Here is a 20,828-nt window from a genome sequence, read left to right as displayed (position 1 = left end):
ATTAATGACTTTACTATTGCTTTAGGCCTGGTTCACATGTATGCGGGTTGGGGGCCCACATTTGCACAGGCATAGCAGCCCATTGATGTGAATGGGCTTGAGCTGCTATGCCTGCGTTTTCAGCTGAAAAAAGGTGCATGCAGAATTTAAAAAAATGCAGTGGCCATGAAATCCATCCTTTTGCACCATGCGACTTACCTGCCGTTGCTGCACACGCAAACTGTTTATTTTTAAATGCCGTGCCCACGTATACAAAAAATGCAGAAAGCTTGCCAGAGCAGGAACTGCAGGTTAGTCGCATGGTGCAAAAGCAGGATGGATTTCAAGGCCACTGAATTTTAAAAAAATGCTGCATGCACCTTTTTTCTGCGGAAAATGAGGGCATAGCAGCCCATTCAAATCAATGGGCTGCTATGCCTGTGCAAATGTGAACCACCAACCCGCATACATGTGAACCAGGCCTAAAGCAATAGTAAAGTAATTTATAAACAACACCTCCTTCAGGTTTAACCACTTCTTGACCACAAGGATTTGCCCTCTTAATGACCAGGCCATCGGATCGGAGCCGAGCGCCAGAACCAGTTATCACCAGTTAGGCCAGACACTGCTTGATGACCTATTTTAGGCCTGGTTCACAGAGTCTGTACTGACTGACTATATAATAATGTGCATAAGTGAACCAAAGCCCCTAAATTCAGCAATGAAATTGAAGTGAGGTGGAAATTTAATAATTTAAATTTAATAATAGAATACCGTGATAATACCGTATACCGTGGCAAAACCTTAATCAATTAATCGCAGCATGAAAATCTGATACCGTCACAAGCCTAGCGGTGACATAGGCGTGCGCACAGGGTGTGCTGGGTGTGCCTGGGCACACCCTAATCACCTAGGGCACATAGCATTGCCAGTGAGGAGATGGGAAAGATCTCCCTGGGACCTGCTCTGCTCTATTTCTCCTTGCCTACAGGTACATGGCCCCGATACATTACTCTCCCTGCTGGCAAACACATGCATGTGTATTTCAACTTTGGGGTGCACACCTTAATGCAATAGGCTGCGCACACCTATGGGCGGTGTAGGTGGAAGCGGCGGTGGAGGAGGACCAGGGCCGGATTAACAGCATCATGGGCTTGGTGCTGAGGATTTTGAAGGGCCTTAAGGGCCGTGCCTTGCCATGCACCCAGAGGAGGAAGGGTGCAGCCATGCATGCCTAATTCAACATGGGATGCTGTCTCTGAAGCCCATAAACACATCCATGCATCGCCAACTGTCCCTCCTTGTCCGGCCTTCACGCTGTGTGGGGAGGTTCTGAGGGTGCTGCCTGGGGAAGCGAGCATAGAAGCCAGACTTCTGTGTTTACAAGTGACAGAAGAGCGGTAACAGTGAATATGGCCAACCCGGGGCCTATATAAAAGGTAGGGGCCTGGAGCTGCAGCTCCAATAAGCCCCTACATTAATCTGGCCCTGAGGAGGAGGACGAGGTAGCCAACACTGCTTCTTTTCAAAAATTTTAAATGAGGGTACACCCCAAAAGAGTGAGAAAGAGCAAAAATGGAACAATGGGTGGGTAAGGTCGGTATCCATTGCTATTCTGCATAAGGTACGGAAAAGTCCCGTGGGATCCATGCCTGGTTCATTTTAATGAACGTGAGCTTGTCCACATTGTCTCTGGACAGGCGGCTGCGCTTGTCTGTTATAACGCCCCCAGCCGTGCTAAATACCCGTTCAGATAATACACTGGCTGCAGGGCACGCCAGCACCTCCAAGGCGTAAAGGGCAAGCTCAAGCCATGTGCCCAATTTGGAGACCCAGAAGTTGAAGGGGGCAGACCCGTCATTCACTACATGTAGGCGTGTGCACACATACTGCTCCACCATGTTGGTAAAATGCTGCCTCCTGCTAAGACGTTCCATCTGAGCTGCTGGTGCTGCTGTTTGTTGTGGCGTGCTGACAAAGCTTTTCCACATTTCGGCCATGCTAACCCTGCCTTCTGAGGTGCTGGCGGTGCCCTGGTTGCGTTGGCGACCTCCTCCTCCTCCTCCTCTGCCTTGTGCTTCCACTGTGGCCCCGCTGTCAGATGGGAATGCCAGCAGCATGGCGTCTACCAGCGTGCGCTTGTACTCGCGCATCTTGCGATCGCGCTCCAGTGAGTGAATTAAGGACGGTACGTTGTCCTTGTAACGGGGATCCAGCAGCGTGGCCACCCAGTAATCAGCACAAGTTAGAATGTGGGCAACTCGGCGGTCGTTGTGGAGACACTGCAGCATGTAATCGCTCATGTGTGCCAGGCTGCCCAGAGGCAACGAAAGGCTGTCCTCTGTGGGAGGTGTATCGTCCGTGTCCTCTGTATCCCCCCAGCCACGCACCAGTGATGGCCATGAGCTGGCCTGGGTGCCACCCTGCTGTGAACATGGTTCCATCTCCTCCTCCAGCTCCTCCTCCTCATCCTCCTCATCCTCCAGAACTGTGCCCCTGCTGGACAATTGCGTCCCTGGCGTTTGCGTGTGCAGGAACCCACCCTCGGAGCCCCTTGCGAATGACTGCCCTGAAAGCCTTGGAAATGTTACCTCTTCATCCTCCTCCTCCTCCTCATCCTGTGCCACATCCTCTTCCATCATCGCCCGAATTGTTTTTTCAAGGAGGCATGGAAGTGGGATAGTTAAGCTGAGAACGGCGTCATTGCCACTGGCCATGTTGGTGGAGTACTCAAAACAGCGCAACAAGGCACACAGGTCTCGCATGGAGGCCCAGTTAAATTAAATAGCGGAATAGAAAATATGATCCAAAAAAAGTGTATGTATATCACACGTACACAACCACACTGGGCCCCAATTACTATTGTTTGTACCCCTAAAAGGCTAGATGAGGAGTAGGGGGGAGTATGGAACAGGCAGCACCCTCAAACCTTCAGAAGTATGAGATGAACCCCAACAACTTGGAAAGGTGGATCTCTCTCACACGTACCGACACAGACTATCCCGCAATTCAATTGATCCTCAAAGGTTTTTATTGAATAGCGGAATAGGAAATATGATCAAAAAAAGTGTATGTATCTCGCACGTACACAACCACACTAGGCCCCAATTACTATTGTTTGTACCCCTAAAAGGCTAGATGAGGAGTAGGGGGGGTATGGAACAGGCAGCACCCTCAAACCTTCAGAAGTATGAGATGAACCCCAACAACTTGGAAAGGTGGATCTCTCTCACACGTACCGACACAGACTATCCCCCAATTTAACTGATCCCCAAAGGTTTTTGATTAAATAGCGGAATAGAAAATATGATCCCAAAAAAGTGTATGTATATCACACGTACACAACCACACTGGGCCCCAATTACTATTGTTTGTACCCCTAAAAGGCTAGATGAGGAGTAGGGGGAGTATGGAACAGGCAGCACCCTCAAACCTTCAGAAGTATGAGATGAACCCCAACAACTTGGAAAGGTGGATCTCTCTCACACGTACCGACACAGACTATCCCGCAATTCAATTGATCCTCAAAGGTTTTTATTGAATAGCGGAGTAGGAAATATGATCAAAAAAAGTGTATGTATCTCGCACGTACACAACCACACTAGGCCCCAATTACTATTGTTTGTACCCCTAAAAGGCTAGATGAGGAGTAGGGGGGGTATGGAACAGGCAGCACCCTCAAACCTTCAGAAGTATGAGATGAACCCCAACAACTTGGAAAGGTGGATCTCTCTCACACGTACCGACACAGACTATCCCCCAATTTAACTGATCCCCAAAGGTTTTTGATTAAATAGCGGAATAGAAAATATGATCCCAAAAAAGTGTATGTATATCACACGTACACAACCACACTAGGCCCCAATTACTATTGTTTGTACCCCTAAAAGGCTAGATGAGGAGTAGGGGGGAGTATGGAACAGGCAGCACCCTCAAACCTTCAGAAGTATGAGATGAACCCCAACAACTTGGAAAGGTGGATCTCTCTCACACGTACCGACACAGACTATCCCCCAATTTAACTGATCCCCAAAGGTTTTTGATTAAATAGCGGAATAGAAAATATGATCCAAAAAAAGTGTATGTATATCACACGTACACAACCACACTAGGCCCCAATTACTATTGTTTGTACCCCTAAAAGGCTAGATGAGGAGTAGGGGGGGTATGGAACAGGCAGCACCCTCAAACCTTCAGAAGTATGAGATGAACCCCAACAACTTGGAAAGGTGGATCTCTCTCACACGTACCAACACAGACTATCCCCCAATTTAACTGATCCCCAAAGGTTTTTGATTAAATAGCGGAATAGAAAATATGATCCCAAAAAAGTGTATGTATATCACACGTACACAACCACACTAGGCCCCAATTACTATTGTTTGTACCCCTAAAAGGCTAGGAGTAGGGGGAGTATGGAACAGGCAGCACCCTCAAACCTTCAGAAGTATGAGATGAACCCCAACAACTTGGAAAGGTGGATCTCTCTCACACGTACCAACACAGACTATCCCCCAATTTAACTGATCCCCAAAGGTTTTTGATTAAATAGCGGAATAGAAAATATGATCCAAAAAAAGTGTATGTATATCACACGTACACAACCACACTAGGCCCCAATTACTATTGTTTGTACCCCTAAAAGGCTAGGAGTAGGGGGAGTATGGAACAGGCAGCACCCTCAAACCTTCAGAAGTATGAGATGAACCCCAACAACTTGGAAAGGTGGATCTCTCTCACACGTACCAACACAGACTATCCCCCAATTTAACTGATCCCCAAAGGTTTTTGATTAAATAGCGGAATAGAAAATATGATCCCAAAAAAGTGTATGTATATCACACGTACACAACCACACTAGGCCCCAATTACTATTGTTTGTACCCCTAAAAGGCTAGGAGTAGGGGGAGTATGGAACAGGCAGCACCCTCAAACCTTCAGAAGTATGAGATGAACCCCAACAACTTGGAAAGGTGGATCTCTCTCACACGTACCAACACAGACTATCCCCCAATTTAACTGATCCCCAGAGGTTTTTGATTAAATAGCGGAATAGAAAATATGATCCCAAAAAAGTGTATGTATATCACACGTACACAACCACACTAGGCCCCAATTACTATTGTTTGTACCCCTAAAAGGCTAGGAGTAGGGGGAGTATGGAACAGGCAGCACCCTCAAACCTTCAGAAGTATGAGATGAACCTCAACAACTTGGAAAGGTGGATCTCTCTCACACGTACCAACACAGACTATCCCCCAATTTAACTGATCCCCAAAGGTTTTTGATTAAATAGCGGAATAGAAAATATGATCCCAAAAAAGTGTATGTATATCACACGTACACAACCACACTAGGCCCCAATTACTATTGTTTGTACCCCTAAAAGGCTAGGAGTAGGGGGAGTATGGAACAGGCAGCACCCTCAAACCTTCAGAAGTATGAGATGAACCCCAACAACTTGGAAAGGTGGATCTCTCTCACACGTACCAACACAGACTATCCCCCAATTTAACTGATCCCCAAAGGTTTTTGATTAAATAGCGGAATAGAAAATATGATCCCAAAAAAGTGTATGTATATCACACGTACACAACCACACTAGGCCCCAATTACTATTGTTTGTACCCCTAAAAGGCTAGATGAGGAGTAGGGGGAGTATGGAACAGGCAGCACCCTCAAACCTTCAGTATGAGATTGTGTTCACTGTACCCCACAAAGATTGAGTTCACTGCACCCCACAATGATTGTGTTCACTGCACCCCACAAAGATTGTGTTCACTGCACCTCACAAAGATTGTGTTCACTGTACCCCCCAAAGATTGTGTTCACTGCACCCCACAAAGATTCTGTTCACTGTACCCCACAAAGATTGTGTTCACTGCACCCCAAAAAGATTGTGTTCACTGCACCCCAAAAAGGATGTTGTTCACTGCACCCCAAAAAGGATGTTGTTCACTCCACCCCAAAAAGATTGTGTTCACTGCACCCCACAAAGATTGTGTTCACTGCACCCCAAAAAGATTGTGTTCACTGCACCCCAAAAATGATTTTGTTCACTGCACCCCAAAAAGGATTTTGTTCACTGCACCCCAAAAAGGATGTTGTTCACTGCACCCCAAAAAGATTGTGTTCACTGCACCCCAAAAAGATTGTGTTCACTGCACCCCACAAAGGATTTTGTTCACTGCACCCCAAAAAGATTGTGTTCACTGCACCCCAAAAAGGATTTTGTTCACTGCACCCCAAAAAGGATTTTGTTCACTGCACCCCAAAAAGATTGTGTTCACTGCACCCCACAAAGGATTTTGTTCACTGCACCCCACAAAGATTGTGTTCACTGCACACCAAAAAGGATTGTGTTCACTGCACCCCAAAAAGATTTTGTTCACTGCACCCCAAAAAGATTGTGTTCACTGCAGCCCAAAAAGATTGTGTTCACTGCAGCCCAAAAAGATTGTGTTCACTGCAGCCCAAAAAGATTGTGTTCACTGCAGCCCAAAAAGATTGTGTTCACTGCAGCTCACACACAGAAAAATGGATGTGGATCACTGACACCTGCCTATCTCCAATCCCACACCACACAGCAATATCGATTGTAGTTTGTAGAACACAGTTTCCCTAAAATTCAGCAGACTCTGTCCCTAACAGGATTGAGAAGAGATCGTAGATCAGGATTGAGTGCAGACCCCACCCCCCACACAGCAATATCGATTGTAGTTTGTAGAAGACACTGACCCTATATAATTCAGCAGACTCTATCCCTAAAATGCCTACAACTCGCCCTGCCTAAACACTCCGACCTGTCCCTCAATTCTATCCGGACACAAATGGTTTTTTCCTGCCTATCTTTCCCTAATCAGCAGCCAGCACGTTGATGTGTGCTCTGTCCCTGAATCTAAGCAGCATAATGACGCCGCTGCGGCTGCCTCGAACTTATAAAGACTTGGTCACATGCTTCAGACGGCCAATCACAGCTACTGAGACATTTGCAGGCATGGCTGGGATGGCTTAAGGCACACCAGTTAAACGATTGTTGATTGGCTGTTGAAAGCCCGCCATGAAAAGAGCGCCAAAGCATGCAAAACCCGGAAATAAAACGACCGAACACGGATTTTTACCCGAACATACAGTAAAGTGTCCGTGTTCGGGTACAAAAAATCCAATTATTCGGTACGAACACGAATAATACAGTCCGTGTTCGCTCAACACTAATTATGACTCAACAGTCCAGAGCACCTGCTGCCATTTTTTACACCCCAGTTCCTATGTTTTTGTGCATAGTAGAGTCACTTAGCCTTGTTTCTATATTGGAAGAATTGTAGCTAAAGGGTCATACCTCCATGAAGACCACTTCTGGCCAGACTTCTCCGGACAACAGATGGGTGTACCTGAGTCCAACTGGTTCCTGCCAGTTATGTGCTGATGGCATTGCTAGACATCTTCTGTTATCGAAGGAAAGTAAGCCCAATGTGTCTTTTATCTGCTGAGTTAAGTTTCCTTGACCGATCACTGCATATACTGTCCTCAACATTGCTCGTTTCTTTGTGCTTCTTCTAAAGAGCTTGAACAGCACATCTTGAAACCCCAGTCTGCTTTGAAATCTTTGCCTGGGAGAGACCTTGCTGATACGGTATAGGGATGGGCTGAACACTCCCCTGTTCCATTCACAGCAGAACCCCCGAACAAGGGAAATGTTCTAACCCAAACAGCGAACCCTATTGAAATCTATGGAGGCCGAACAGGAAAAATCAAGTGCCCATTTTGAAGGCTTATATGCAAGTAATTGGCCATAAAAGGGGCGTGGGAGTCAGATTAATGCCCTGGGGGACATGTATCAATAATATTTGTTTTTTTCCTTTGCAGGAGCAGTGATTTTAATTTACTCTTAAAGTGCGACAATAAAAATGAAAAAAAAAATCCTTTAAATATAGTGACTGGGGGTCCTCTTAATGTGCCTGTAAAGTGGCACATCTGTAGCATGCATAAAACATGCTACAGCAAAATTTACATTTCTAAAGAAAGAGTCAAATCGCCTCCATGCCACGCCACATGATGCAGTAATTCATGCAAAAGGAGCCCCGACCAATTATTGAGTGCATGCTATACTGTACATGGACATACTTTTGAGTAAGCCAACATTTCCGTATTAAAAATCTTTTTTTTTTTTTTTTTTTCTTTTATTGGTCTTATGTAATCTAATTTTCTGAAATTTCATTACTGAAATAAATTCATTTTTCGATTATCTAATTCTAGAAGATGCACCTGTATGTCTAAACACATGTATACGCAGGCACACCTAAATGCAGAACTAAACCACATATTTTTTGTGCTATGTAGGGCCGGAACAACTAATTGATTAATCGACAACTAATCGATTATGAAAATAGTTGTCAACTACTTTCATGATCCATTAGTTGGTTAGCTGATTAGTTGGCCTGCATACAGAACGCATTATTATTTTACATATCAAGAAATACAGTAAAGCACACATACATCTTGGTACACCTTCCATACATGTCAGAAGACACAGTGCAGCACACATACTGACATGTATGGATGGTATACTGAGCTGTAAGTGCCTGAGAACTTGTGAATGGCACACCTTCCATACATGTCAGAAGACACAGTGCAGCACACATACTGACATGTATGGATGGTATACTGAGCTGTAAGTGCCTGAGAACTTGTGAATGGCAATGTGTGAGGAGCCTGATGGGACATGTAGTCCTGGGCAGGAAGTGAGTGGTTCTAAAGACATAAGTTTTTACCTTGCTATAGGGGAACACTCTATACTATACTTTTCAGCTTGCTATTGGGGCACTCTGAAGGCAGGAGGACTCAGAAGCGTCAGTGGGGGACCCCAGAAGAGGAGAATCAGGGCTGCTCTGTGTAAAACCATTGCACAGAGCAGGCAAGTATGGCATGTTTGCTGTTTTAAAAAAAAAATAATAATTTTAATATAAGGCATTACAATTACATTTAAAGTAAACTTTTACCAGTATTGTGCATTATATTTAAAATGATCATATCCATAAAGAAAACCATTGGTTATACTACCCCCTACAGGAGTAGGACACTAGGCAGAAAAAGAATCTGGCTACCCCTTTGGGCAGTCCCAAGGGGTATACTCCCTCTCTGCTATACGGATTCAGTTTTTTTTCTGCCTAGTCAGGAGTAAGGACCTAGTTCCTTGCTGGGATCTCTGGTCCTGGCAATATTTTTCCTTTTTAGATAGAAATCTTTTCTCCTGTTTTTTTTTTTTTTCCTGTGAGATCTACATTCAACTGCCGTACTGGGCGACGGGCTGGATAATCTAGATCCAGTGGTCACCCCAGCCTGGCCAGCGAGCGCACTCAGACCTCAGCTCCGCGCTAGGTCGGCCGCGCCCCAGCCTCACTGGAAGGGGGGCTGGCCTGTGAGTTAAATGCCTTGCGAGGTCGCATACGATCGGGTCACGGCCCGAGTTGCAGCACTCCTCCTGGCTGACAGCCCCCATTTCAATGGCGAGGGGTTCTGTTTGGAGCGGTGCCTGCCTGGTTCCTGGTATAGTGAGTAGCTGTGTCCCCCTTCCCCCTGGAGGGTTTTGTTGTGGACATGGGCCCCTCCTTGGGATGGGGTTAACATATGTGGGCATGATCACTTTTTGTCCTATTATAAGGATTGTAAACAACCTTTGTAATAGAAATAAGCAGGACAGGTCCTCTTTTTTTAATGTGATATCTGGGGTCAAAAAGACCTCAGATCTCACATCTAAACTATAAAAAGCAAAAAAAAAAAATATTTTTTTCTCCATCATGAGAAAAAATGGGCCCTTTAAGGGTGTTGGGAGGAAGTGATGCATGATGTCGCTCCAGTCCTCGAAGGCCATGGACTCGAGTGGGGGCAAGCTTGCCTTCACTCGACTTCGTTCCTAGGAGTGGAAAGGGCCGGATTGTTTTCCCCGCTACAGACGGCTCCGGTAAGCTGGGAAAACGACCGGGAAGCACCGGGAGGTGACCTCTCCTGCCATCCATGAAAGTGATCCCACGTGGAATCCGCCACTGGGACCACTTTTATGAGAAAGGACCGCCCGCCAGTAAAAAAAAAAAAATACAGGGTTATGGCAGCTATCAGCTGCCATAACCCTGGTATTTAACGTCAAAGTATAACTAGGGCGGGCGATCCGGAACTTTTTTTAAGGTTATTATCCGCTTAATCGGCAAACTACTCGATTATGAAAATAATCTTTAGTTGCAGCCCTAGCGATATGCTAGATCTTAAATGTCTTCAAAATCTTCGTTCTTTTTTGTTGTGAGATAAGAAAATAATTGTATAACCCATACCTAACGTAAAACACCATGCAAGGTGAGAGTGATGTAAATAAAATGCCTAATAGGCACCTTGTGGTTAGACAAAAACACCTCTTTTGTTTGCTCTTCTAAACCTGGTTTTACTTTTGTTTCTTATGACTCGATTTCTCACACTTTAGGGTGGTTAAGATCTGCTTCTAACTATATATTGTTTTTTATGATTGATCTGTTTCCCTTGCATCCAAGTTAATAACATATCAAGTACATTTTCAAATTTCACATTGAAATATAATGTTTTGTCTTTAGGTACCAATGATTCTTGTTGGAAACAAGTGTGACTTGGAGGATGAAAGGGTTGTGGGCAAAGAACAGGGGCAGAATTTAGCTAGACAGTGGAACAACTGTGCATTCCTGGAATCCTCTGCCAAGTCCAAGATTAATGTCAATGAGGTAAAATGGTATATGATTTTGTGTGCATTGATTTTTTTGACAATAGTTTAATTTTATTTTAGCTTTGAACACCTGATATAATTAGACCATTGTCTGTATAATTACCAAGCATACAATCTGTTATGAGGAGGCATAGCATTTTCAATGTTTTTGGTAAAAGAGATCAGCCTGATGGAAATAAATGTTAACGTTTGAAAAACCTTTTAACTTAATCGTACATTACAGGACACAGGATGGTATTCAGAGACACAAGGCTATGCTGCCATCCCCACACATGTACTCTGGCAACCAAGGCTTTATGACAGCCCAGTATAATTCCTCTAAATCCCAGCATGCCTCAGTTTATTTACTAGTGTCATCATGGAGAGGGGTGTCTTTCCTCTGCTCTGGAAAGAGCAAATCATTTTTATTTATCAAGATTCATTTTCTTCTAATAAGTTTTCTCTATCGTCCATTGACACACGCAGCTCCATATCTTCTTAGACCATTGGCTTATGCTCCTCCCATCAGGAATAGGACACTAGGCATGAAAAAGCTTTACCCTGCCTATGGGGCTGCCCCTGCAGGCATAACCCCACACACTCTGCTACAGCTTCTAGTTTGTTTCTGCCTAGTTTAGGAGTAGGACCTAGTTCTCTGCTGGGACTTCGGTCTTGGCTATATAAAAAGGAAATTCTTGTTATGTAATTTTATTTGCTAGTTTAGAGTCCCTGGAGAACTACTAGCAACAGCCGGATGGGTTTCGGACTGGATAATCTAGATCCTTAAGGTCTCCCAGCCTGGCCAGCGAGCGTGAGCAGGTTATAGTCCAGCACTAGGCCTTGCCACGACAGAGCCTCTATGGATGGGGACGAGCCTGCGAGTGGACCGTCTTGCTGGGACGTGATGACCTGGAATGCCTTGAGTCGCAACATAGCCCCTGGCTGGCAGCACCCACACCCCGGGCGGGAGGTGGTCTGTTCGGAGTGGTGCCCACTTGCTACCGTGGTATGGTGAGTAATGCTGTCCCCCTCAATCCTTTTGCTGTCTCGGGGTGGATGTGGGCCCCCTTCTGGGAATGGTCAGACCCTCAGGGGGATCCCTCACTTCCCCTGGCCTCTCGGACATACCAGTCCCCCCCCCCCCCCCCCCAGTTATTCCTTCCCCTTCCCCTAGTAGGTTCTTACCTGGGGGGGGCATAATATTACGGCTGCTGCGGGGGTCCATTTTTTTCTATTCTATTTCCTGTGTCAGATCGTTTTTTACTTTGTTTCACAGAACGTTCCAGCAAGCCTCCTGTGCAGTTGGGTAATGATTTTGGGGTCCCCTCTAGGTTTTCCTTACTCACTCTGCTAAAAGATTGAGATTTGTGATACCGCTGGTGCCGGCGGTGTGATCTCGATTTTTCGATCATTTTAAAGTGACACTGCATTATTTTAAATCGGTAAAAAAATTTGAGTCCCCAGGTTTCTTTTGGCTCCCACAAAGCCCAGAAGTCAGGCAAGGTGTTTCCTTGTCCGAAGCTTTTTGACAATATTGTTAATGAACAATGGTGGCGTGACAAGCATGTGCTAGTGGTGCCCAAGTGCTTTAAACGCAGTTATCAATTTGCGGAGGCGGTTTCCAGTCGATCGACCGTGCCACCAAAGGTGGATCACCCAGTTTCCAGATTAAATAAGTCTACTGTGGTTCCGGTGGAGGAATCCCCCAGCCTTTACAGACCCCGTGTATAGATGGGTGGAGTCTGTCCCACCTACACGTGTTGATGGGTTCCATTCTAAAACAAATCTTTGTGAACAGTCTGGTGTCAGACGGTCACTGAATGGGTGAAGTTGCTTAAGGGGAACTTCGACGCTGAACAGCTCCCCTGGCGCTGATTGAACTCCTGGACCAGATGGCTCAAGCCCTTCTGTTCATGTGTGATGTGGCCCCCCTAGTGGCCAGGGTGTCTGCAGTTGGGATTGCCATTAGACGCATGATGTGGTTAAAAAGCTGGTCAGCGGACAAGGCTTCCAAGAAGGCTTTGACTGATCTTCCCTTTACGGGAGACAGGTTGTTTGGATCTTCTCTGGATGAACTGATCATAGGTCTTACGGGTGGGAAGACTACTCCTTCTCCCTCGATCCTCTAAGGGCAAGGCGCCCCCCGTCATAGGTGGGGGCCTTCCTTCACTGCTCATGATTCAGGACAAATGGGTTCACAAACTGATCCTGTCAGGGTACAAGATTGAATTCTGGTCTCGACCGTCGGACAGGTTCTTCCCGTCCAGTCTTCATCTATCTCCAGACCGCTAAAGGGATCTACGAGAGGCGGTACAAGATCTGCTTGCACAAAGGGTGATTGTGTCGGTTCCCTCTCAGGAACGCTTTCAAGGATTTATTCAAACCGGTTTACTGTGCCCAGAACAGAGGTGGGTCCAATCTTGGATCTCAAGGCACTGAACCGCTTTGTGCGGGTACAGAAGTTTCGGATGGAATCCATCCGCAGGGTAGTGGCGTCCCTACACCAGGGAGACTTCTTGGCCTCCATAGATATCAAGGATGCATATCTACACATCCCCTATCTACGCTGCGCATCAGCGGTTTCTTCGCTAGCATTATCAATTTCTGGCATTACCCTTTGGTCTCGTCTCCGCTCCTAGGGTTTTTACCAAGGTACTGGCCCTGGTGTTAGCATTGCTGCACCAATGGGGGATTGTGGTACTGGGGTATCTGGGCGATCTTCTATTGAGAGCAGACTCTCATTCAGCCCTGTTGGACGATCTGTTAATCACTGTCAGAACCCTACATGAGTTTAGGTGGAATATCAATTTCAAGAAATCCACCCTGATACCATCATTGAGACTGGATTATCTGGGCCTGACTCTGAATTCCACTTTGGCTAGGGTCTTTCTTCCCCTGAATAAGCTGCAGAATTTGCAGGGGGCGATTCGGTTGCTGTTGGCAAACAATCTGTCCTCTTGCATGCGGGCCTTGGGTCTGATGATATCAACCTTCGATGTGGTTCCATTTGCTCAGTTCCACACGAGACCTTTACAAAGGGAGATTCTTGTCAAATGGAACAAGGATCCGAAGTCCTTTGACAATTTGATTCGGTTGACCCACAAAAAGTCTGCTCTGTTGTGGTGGCTTCAGTCGCCAGCTCTATGCCAGGGCAAGTCTTTCCTACCGTTGTTTTGGACGGTGGTGACCACGGAAACCAGCCTGTCAGCCTGGAGCCGGGTGCTGGGAAAGCTGTGCCGAGGGAACCTGGACAGTGGAAGAGTCAAGACTACTGATGAATGTTTTGGAGTTCAGAGCAATAAAGCTTTGTCTGAGCCAATGGACGACTCATCTGTGGGATTGTCCGGTTCGGATTCAGTCGGACAATGCCACGGCCGTGGCTTATATCAGTCACCGGGGGGGCACCAAGAGTGTCTTGGCAGCCAGGGAGGTGGCAGATTCTGGCTTGGGCGGAAAAGTTTGTTCCAGCCCTCCTCTGCTGTACACATCCCAGGTGTGGAGAACAGGCAAGCGGATTACCTGAGTCGCCATTTTTTTGATCAAGGGGAATGGTCCCTACACCCGAGGTCGATCTGTTTGCTTCTCAACAGGAAGGTTCAGAGAATTGTAGCCAGGCCTTTCCTCCACTGAAACTCCTGCCGAGGATTCTGCGCAGGAAAGAGGTGGAAGGGATTCCAGTCATTCTGGAGGCCCCAGACTGGCCTCGCCGGCCTTAGTACGCAGACCTGGTAAGGTTGGTCGCCGATGCTCCTTGGAGACTTCTTTTCAGGTAGGATCTGCTGTCTCAAGGGCCAATCTTCCATCCTGCTTTACAGTTGCTAGCTTTAATGGCATTACTGTTGAAAGCCAAGTATTGAGAGATAGAGGTCTTTCTGACTCTGTGATTTCTACACTATCGAAGGCCAGGAAGTCAACTTTCAGGAAGATCTATCATTGTACATGGAAATCGTACATTTCATGGTGTAAGTCATTGAAGGTGCACTCTTGCTTGTTTTCACTAGCTAGGGTTTTGGCCTTTCAGCAAAAAGGGGTTGAACAGCAGTTGGCTTTGAGCACTATCAAAGGTCAAGTGTCGGCTTTGGCTATATATTTCCAACGCCCGTTAGCTACACATGCCTTGATTCGCACTTGCATTCAGGGACTGTTATATGGCTTCCCCGAGACGATCCCCGCTACCTGCATGGGATCTGAATTTGGTATTATCTGTTCTTCAAAAGCCTCCTTTTGAGAACATTCGAGAGATTTCTCTGCTTTCATTGTCTTAGAAGGTTGCCTTTTTGGTGGCTATAACTTTTGCCCACAGTGTGTCTGAATTGGCTGCCCACCTTATTTGGTGGTCCACAAAGATAAGGTGGTACTCCAACCTAATCAGTCTTTTCTTCCTAAGGTGGTTTCTGATTTTCATGTGAATGAAGACCTTGTGCTGCCTTCACTCTGTCCCAAGCCTAAGCATCCCAAGGAAATTGCCTTGCACTCTTTGGATGTGGTTGGGGCGATCAGGGTTTAGCTGGTGGCCACTGAGTCTTTCAGAAACTCAGATGCTCTATTTGTCCTCACAGAGGGACCTCGTAAAGGATTGGCTGCGTCCTGCTGCGACCATATCCAGATGGATCAGGTAGACGGTAGTTCAGGCTTATTCGCTGAAGGGTCAGGTTCCTCCTTTCCCTGTGAAGGTGCACTCTTTTAGAGCGCTGAGTGCCTCTTGGGCTTTTCGCCATCAGGCGTCAGTGATGCGAGTAGATGTGTTCGCATCTTCGGATGCCTCTTTTGGCCGCAAGAGTTTGCAGGTTGCGATCTTTTGTTTGAAGGGTGTATGTGGTTTTTTTTTTTTTTTGTTTTTTTTTTTCTTCGGATGAGCTCCAGTTGTTCCTGGTTGAGCTCCATATTACCTGGTTGGCTATGTTTAGCCTTTTGAGAAAGTACGTTCTTTTTTGGCGTTGTTTTCCCACCCCTCATACATATACTGCTTTGTGACGTCCCAATGGTCTAATAAGATTTGGAGCTGCGTCTGTTAGTGGACGATAGAGAGAACTGGATTTTTGTACCTACTGTAAAAAAAAATTCTCTGAAGTCCATTGACCCGCCCCTCTACTTATAAGTGAAATGGGGTTTTTGTCTTCTAAACACTGCTTGCAAGGAAACTGGAAGCTGTAGCAGAGTGTGTGGGGTTATGCCTGCAGGGACCGCCCCATAGGCTTAGTAAAGCTTAGTAAAGCTTTTTCCTGCCTAGTGTCCTATTCCTGATGGGAGGAGCATAACCCAATGGTCTAAGAAGATATGGAGCTGCATCTGTCAATGGACTTCAGAGGAAAGGATTTTACAGTAAGTACAAAAATCCAGTTTTCTTCAGTTGTTTCAGACCATAGGGCTCATTTTGCAGCTTTCCAGATTCAATGATCCTTTCCTCCTCACTGTGAGAAAGAAGCAGGGCTAGCCTGTAAAATGCTTGATCTTAAAACTTGGAACTTGGATCTCAGAATTTAGAACTCCTGGAATTTGGAATTAAGGAATTCGGAACTCGGAATTTGTAACTCTGATTTCGGTATTGTGAACTCAGATTTCGGATCTAGGAATTTTGGAATTTGCAATTCAAGTTTCAAAATATGGATATTGAAATCTGGAATTCAAATCTTGAAATTTGGATCTCAGAATTTGGAATTCAGAATTTCCCCCTTCCCCCCTCTGCCTCTCCTTTCTCATCTGCTCTGTGGTATTGGGGTGAAGAACATTCCAGTGATTCTTATTGCACCGAACTGGCTCAAACAGAGGTGGAACTCGCACTTCGTCAGACTTCTAGTGGACTCTCCTTGGGCCCTTCCAGGCCTTCTGTGCCAAAGGACAGTTTACCACCCTGCTTTACAGCCACTGACTTTATCAGCCTTACTGTTGATGTCCACATCCTAAAAGATAGGGGGTCTGTCCACTTCAGTTATTCCTAGTCTGTTGAAGGCTAGGAAGTTGACCTCTCACATGTCTGCCATCTCACTTGGTGCAAAGTAACACATTTCCATCCCAGGAAGAATTCTGTGGGACGAATTCTGGCTTTTCTGCTATCTGGTCAACTTTTGGCTTTAGAGCCCTCCATGCTCATATCTCGGCACTGGCATTTCTCCTTCAAAGACCGCTCACTTCTCACGCCATATTAAAAGCTTTCATAAAAGGTGTTACTTACAATGTTTCCCCTGTACATTCCCCCTTCGACCCCATGGGACCTGATTCTTGTTTACTCCCCGGAAACTACCTTTTGAGTTTAATGGCCTTAACCTGTAAAGAACCCTTCCTTATACTGCAAAAGGACAAGAGGTTTTTGTAGGCCAAAATCTACTTTTCTCCCTCTACTGTCTGGATTTAGTGCACACAAGTCTACAATTTCTTATAGACAAAAACTGACTTTCTCTTTTATTCATCGACGGACACAGCGCTCCATAAATCATAACTAGTGTGTTATATTGCCTCCTCCAGGAGTAGAGGCCATTGGCCATCCTCAGCTGGTATATAATAACCCCCCTCTCTGCTCTAGGTAATCAGTTTTATTCTGTCTAGTCAGAAGAAGGACCTAGGCTCCTGGCTGGGATCTCTGGTCCTAGCAATTTTCTCCTCCTTAGATATTTTTTGTTTTTTCTCTTGGGAGATCTACAATCAACTCCAGGGCTGGGCGACGGGCTGGATAATCTAGATCCAGTGGTCCCCCCAGCCAGCGAGCACGTGCAAACCGACTCCTAAACAGAGACTTGCTCGCGAGTTAAACATCTCGCAGGGTCACATACGACTGGGCTGGGGTCTGAGTCGCAGCGGTCCCTTGGCTGACCGCTCCCCTACTATGGGGGCGAGGAGTTCTGTCTGGGGCGTTACCCGCACCATGGAAGGGTAAGTACAGTCTCCCCTCTCCCCTTTTGGTGGTTTTCTTTGGTATGGATGCGGGTAACTTCCAGGGACGGTCGGACCTGCCTGCAGGTTCCCCCCTCCCATCCTTTAATCCCTCACTGAGCTGGGCTTCCCCCATTGCCATTCCCCCCTCTCTGGACCTAGAGTCTGGTGGGGGTCCCAGGGAAGAGAATGCAGCAGAGATCCCTGGGGTCTCCCCCGCTATCCCCACTCTGTAAGGGTCCTGGGATAGTGTGTGTCCCGCCCTGATACTCTGGATGAGTCCCAGTGTAGAAGACCCTTAGGTGCTTGCCCTGCTGTTTGCAGTGTGGATATAGTGCAGGGGTCCCAGTGCAGAGTGCACAGCAGTGTCTCCCCTAAACATGTGTCCTACCTTCAGGGGGTTCCCCATGCATCCAGCATGCTTCAGTGTTTGTAGCTGATGGTGGCCATTTTCCCTTAGTCTGGCTGATCTCGGGTTGGCAGCCATGTTTGTGTAGCCGGATGATGTCACGGGGGGCATTTTCCCTTAGTCTGGGAGATGCCGGCGACAACTGAAGCCTTGTGGGGATGCCAAAGCTCCTCCTCTTCCTCCTTAGTTTCCTCTTCCCGTGCCCAGGACATATGAACAGGGATAGCGTCCATTATGATGCTGGGTTCAAATTCTCGGCGCTCCTCTGTTCGGTAGGGTGAGTCTTTTGGGGGTCCCTGTTATCTCTCTCTCTCTCTCTCTCTCTCTGCTGATAGGTACCCTGAGTTTTGAGGGGATCCTTTTGGTGGTGCCAAAAGATTGTTTTTGTACTGCAGGGTCTTCCTTCCCTTATGGAGCCTCAAGGTCACATCTCCCCCACTGACCCTCCCATGGAGATGGCATGTTCCTTGGAACCCCAGCTTCCCTTGGTTGCACTGACGGAGGTCCTGCAGTCCTTAGTGTCCCAGGTGGAAGTGGCATGTGGGCAAAGGCCCAGGAGGAAGCATCCCCCACCTTCCCCTGCTCTGTCTGTCTTGTCTGATTCGGAGCCAGATGTCGCTGTGGACGCGGCCCGTCCAAGGGGATAAATATTAGACCCCCTGATCCATACGATAGGATGATTCCTCCATGGTCGCAGCAGCGAATGAAAAGCCGCTAGTAGACGCACTTATTACTGCAGTGCGTGAGACTTTAAAAATGGAGGATGTGGCTGATGTAGTTATGAATGTGTTTTGTCGTTTGGTATGCATAAGTCGCATCATACTCCAAAGGTGTTTCCTTTATGCCCTATTTTTTGACAGGTTTTCCTGTAAGTATTGGGAACAACCAAAATTACCCTTTGTGGTCCTCAAACGTTTTGCTGTACATTACCCTTTTGAGGCGTCACTTTTAAAAAAGTAGGCTAGTCCACCAGTGGTGGATCCCCCTGTTTTTTCCAGGTTTAATAAAGCAACCATGATCACACTAGAGGAATCTCCTTCCTTGGGACCCGGCTGACAAAGCGGCGGTTGTGGCACACAGCATATTTACTATGGCTGGTTCGGCATTGCGGCCAGTCTTTGCCTCAGCCCTGCTGTCTCAGACTCTAGCTGAATGGGCCAAACTTTTGCACCAGGGCCTGGGGGGTGAGCAGGTCCCCGCTGCTTATGTTTATTTAGCGGACCAGTTGGTCCATGGGCTGCAGTTTTTGTGATACAGCGTCTGTGCTGCCCAAACTTTGTTTCAGCGGTGGTGATTAGGCACGTGCTGTGGCTTAAGAATTGGTCCACAGACCAGGCCTAAGAAAGCTCTTATTGATCTGCCCTTTCAAGGCGATTTGTTTGGTTGGAGCTACCCTGGATGACATCACTAAGAGTATCCCGGGAGGAAAGAGTACCTTCCTGCCATAGTCAAGGAAAGGGAAGGAGCCTCGCTGCAGACAGGGGCTCTCCTCAGCCCATAGAAAATTATTTTGTGCTTCTGGGATTGAGAATAAGGGAAATAGATCTTTTAAATCTTCCCCAGGAGGTTCCAACAACCTTGGTCGGGTAAGCCTAGAGCTAGCTTCCCCGGACCAGCAGACAAAACTCTTCAGCATTGAAGGTCTGCCCTCACCCATTATTGGGGTGGGAGGACATCTTTGCCGGTTTCCGGCCCTGTGGACTTCTTTGAAAATCCGCAAAATGTTTCTTTTGGGGGAACCCAGAAAGGGGGCCAAAGCTTGTCCTTTTCAGGTTTTTTAGGTCCTGAGTCTCCTTGTGTGGATTTAATTCCTGCAAAGGTTCAGGTGATGTCTAAACTACCTACGCCTACGGTCCTCCCTATCCCTGTCCAGGGAATTGATTAGCCTAGGTCTGATTCTATTTCTGACCAGGGTGGTCCTTCCTCTGCACAAACTTCAGGGACCACAGGCTGTGATTCACCAGGTGCTGTCACACAGATAGTTCTCTCTCCCATTTTGCATACAGATTCTGAGTCTGGTGGTATCCACCCTAAAGACCATTCTTTTTACACAGTCTTACATGCAGCTCTTTTAGCAGGTTCGGCTCCACAGAAGGATAGTCAAGTTTATTCAAGTCAAGAAGTCAAGTTCGTGACAAGGTCACTGGGTCCTCTGACAGACGTTGCAGGCGTCCAAGGATCACGGTAAGGCCAGGATCATCCTTAGCTAAGGCTTCTTCCCCAGCTCCTGTGAGGAATCAAGAGCAAGGATCTTTCAATCATCCTGTTGGCTGTAAACGTCTCTTGGAGTCTTCCTCTCAGAGAAGACCAGTTGTCCGAAGGGCTGATCTACCATTCTGCTTTAGTCGCTGGTTTGAATCGCTTAGCTATTGAACGCCAGGAACTGAGGAATAGAGGTCTGTTTGGATCAGTGATCCCTACAATGGTGAAGGCGATTAAGTCGTCTTCCAGCAAGATATACCATCGTACGTGGAAAACGTACATTTCTTGGTGTGAGTCGATTGGCGCTCATCCTCGATTCTTTTTTGTGGCTCGGATTTTAACCTTTCTTCAACAGGGTGTTGATCAGAAGTTGACCTTGAGTACCATCAAGGGCCAGGTGTATGCTTTGGCAATCTTCTTTCAGCCACCCCTAGCCATGCACTCTTTACTTCCTACCTTTATTCGGGGGTTCGACATGTGGCCCCACCTGTACAGTCTCCTTTTCTGCCGTGGGATTTACATTTTTAGTGTTTTCGGTTCTCCAGAAACTTCTATTTGAGAATATATGGGAGAGTCCCTTGCCTACGTTATCCCAGAAGGTGACATTCTTGGTGGTTATTACCTCAGCCTGCAGGGTATCGAAATTGG

The 20,828-nt window shown here is 46.8% G+C and overlaps 1 protein-coding gene across 1 annotated transcript in view; it reads left to right on the top strand.

Annotated features, from left to right (window-relative positions):
* RAP1B (RAP1B, member of RAS oncogene family) overlaps window positions 1–20,828 on the top strand; it is a 159,126-nt gene that overhangs the window by 125,072 nt on the left and 13,226 nt on the right. The window contains exon 6 of the mRNA XM_082256720.1: window positions 10,578–10,721. Coding sequence (XP_082112846.1) covers window positions 10,578–10,721 — 144 coding nt within the window. The remainder of the gene's footprint in view (window positions 1–10,577; window positions 10,722–20,828) is intronic.

This window comes from Pelophylax lessonae (assembly GCF_965119305.1).
Source record: "Pelophylax lessonae genome assembly, chromosome: 4".
Taxonomy (NCBI): Eukaryota; Metazoa; Chordata; class Amphibia; order Anura; family Ranidae; genus Pelophylax; species Pelophylax lessonae.
The sequence above is the reverse complement of the archived record's forward strand: the minus strand, read 5'-3'. Positions and strand labels throughout refer to the sequence as shown.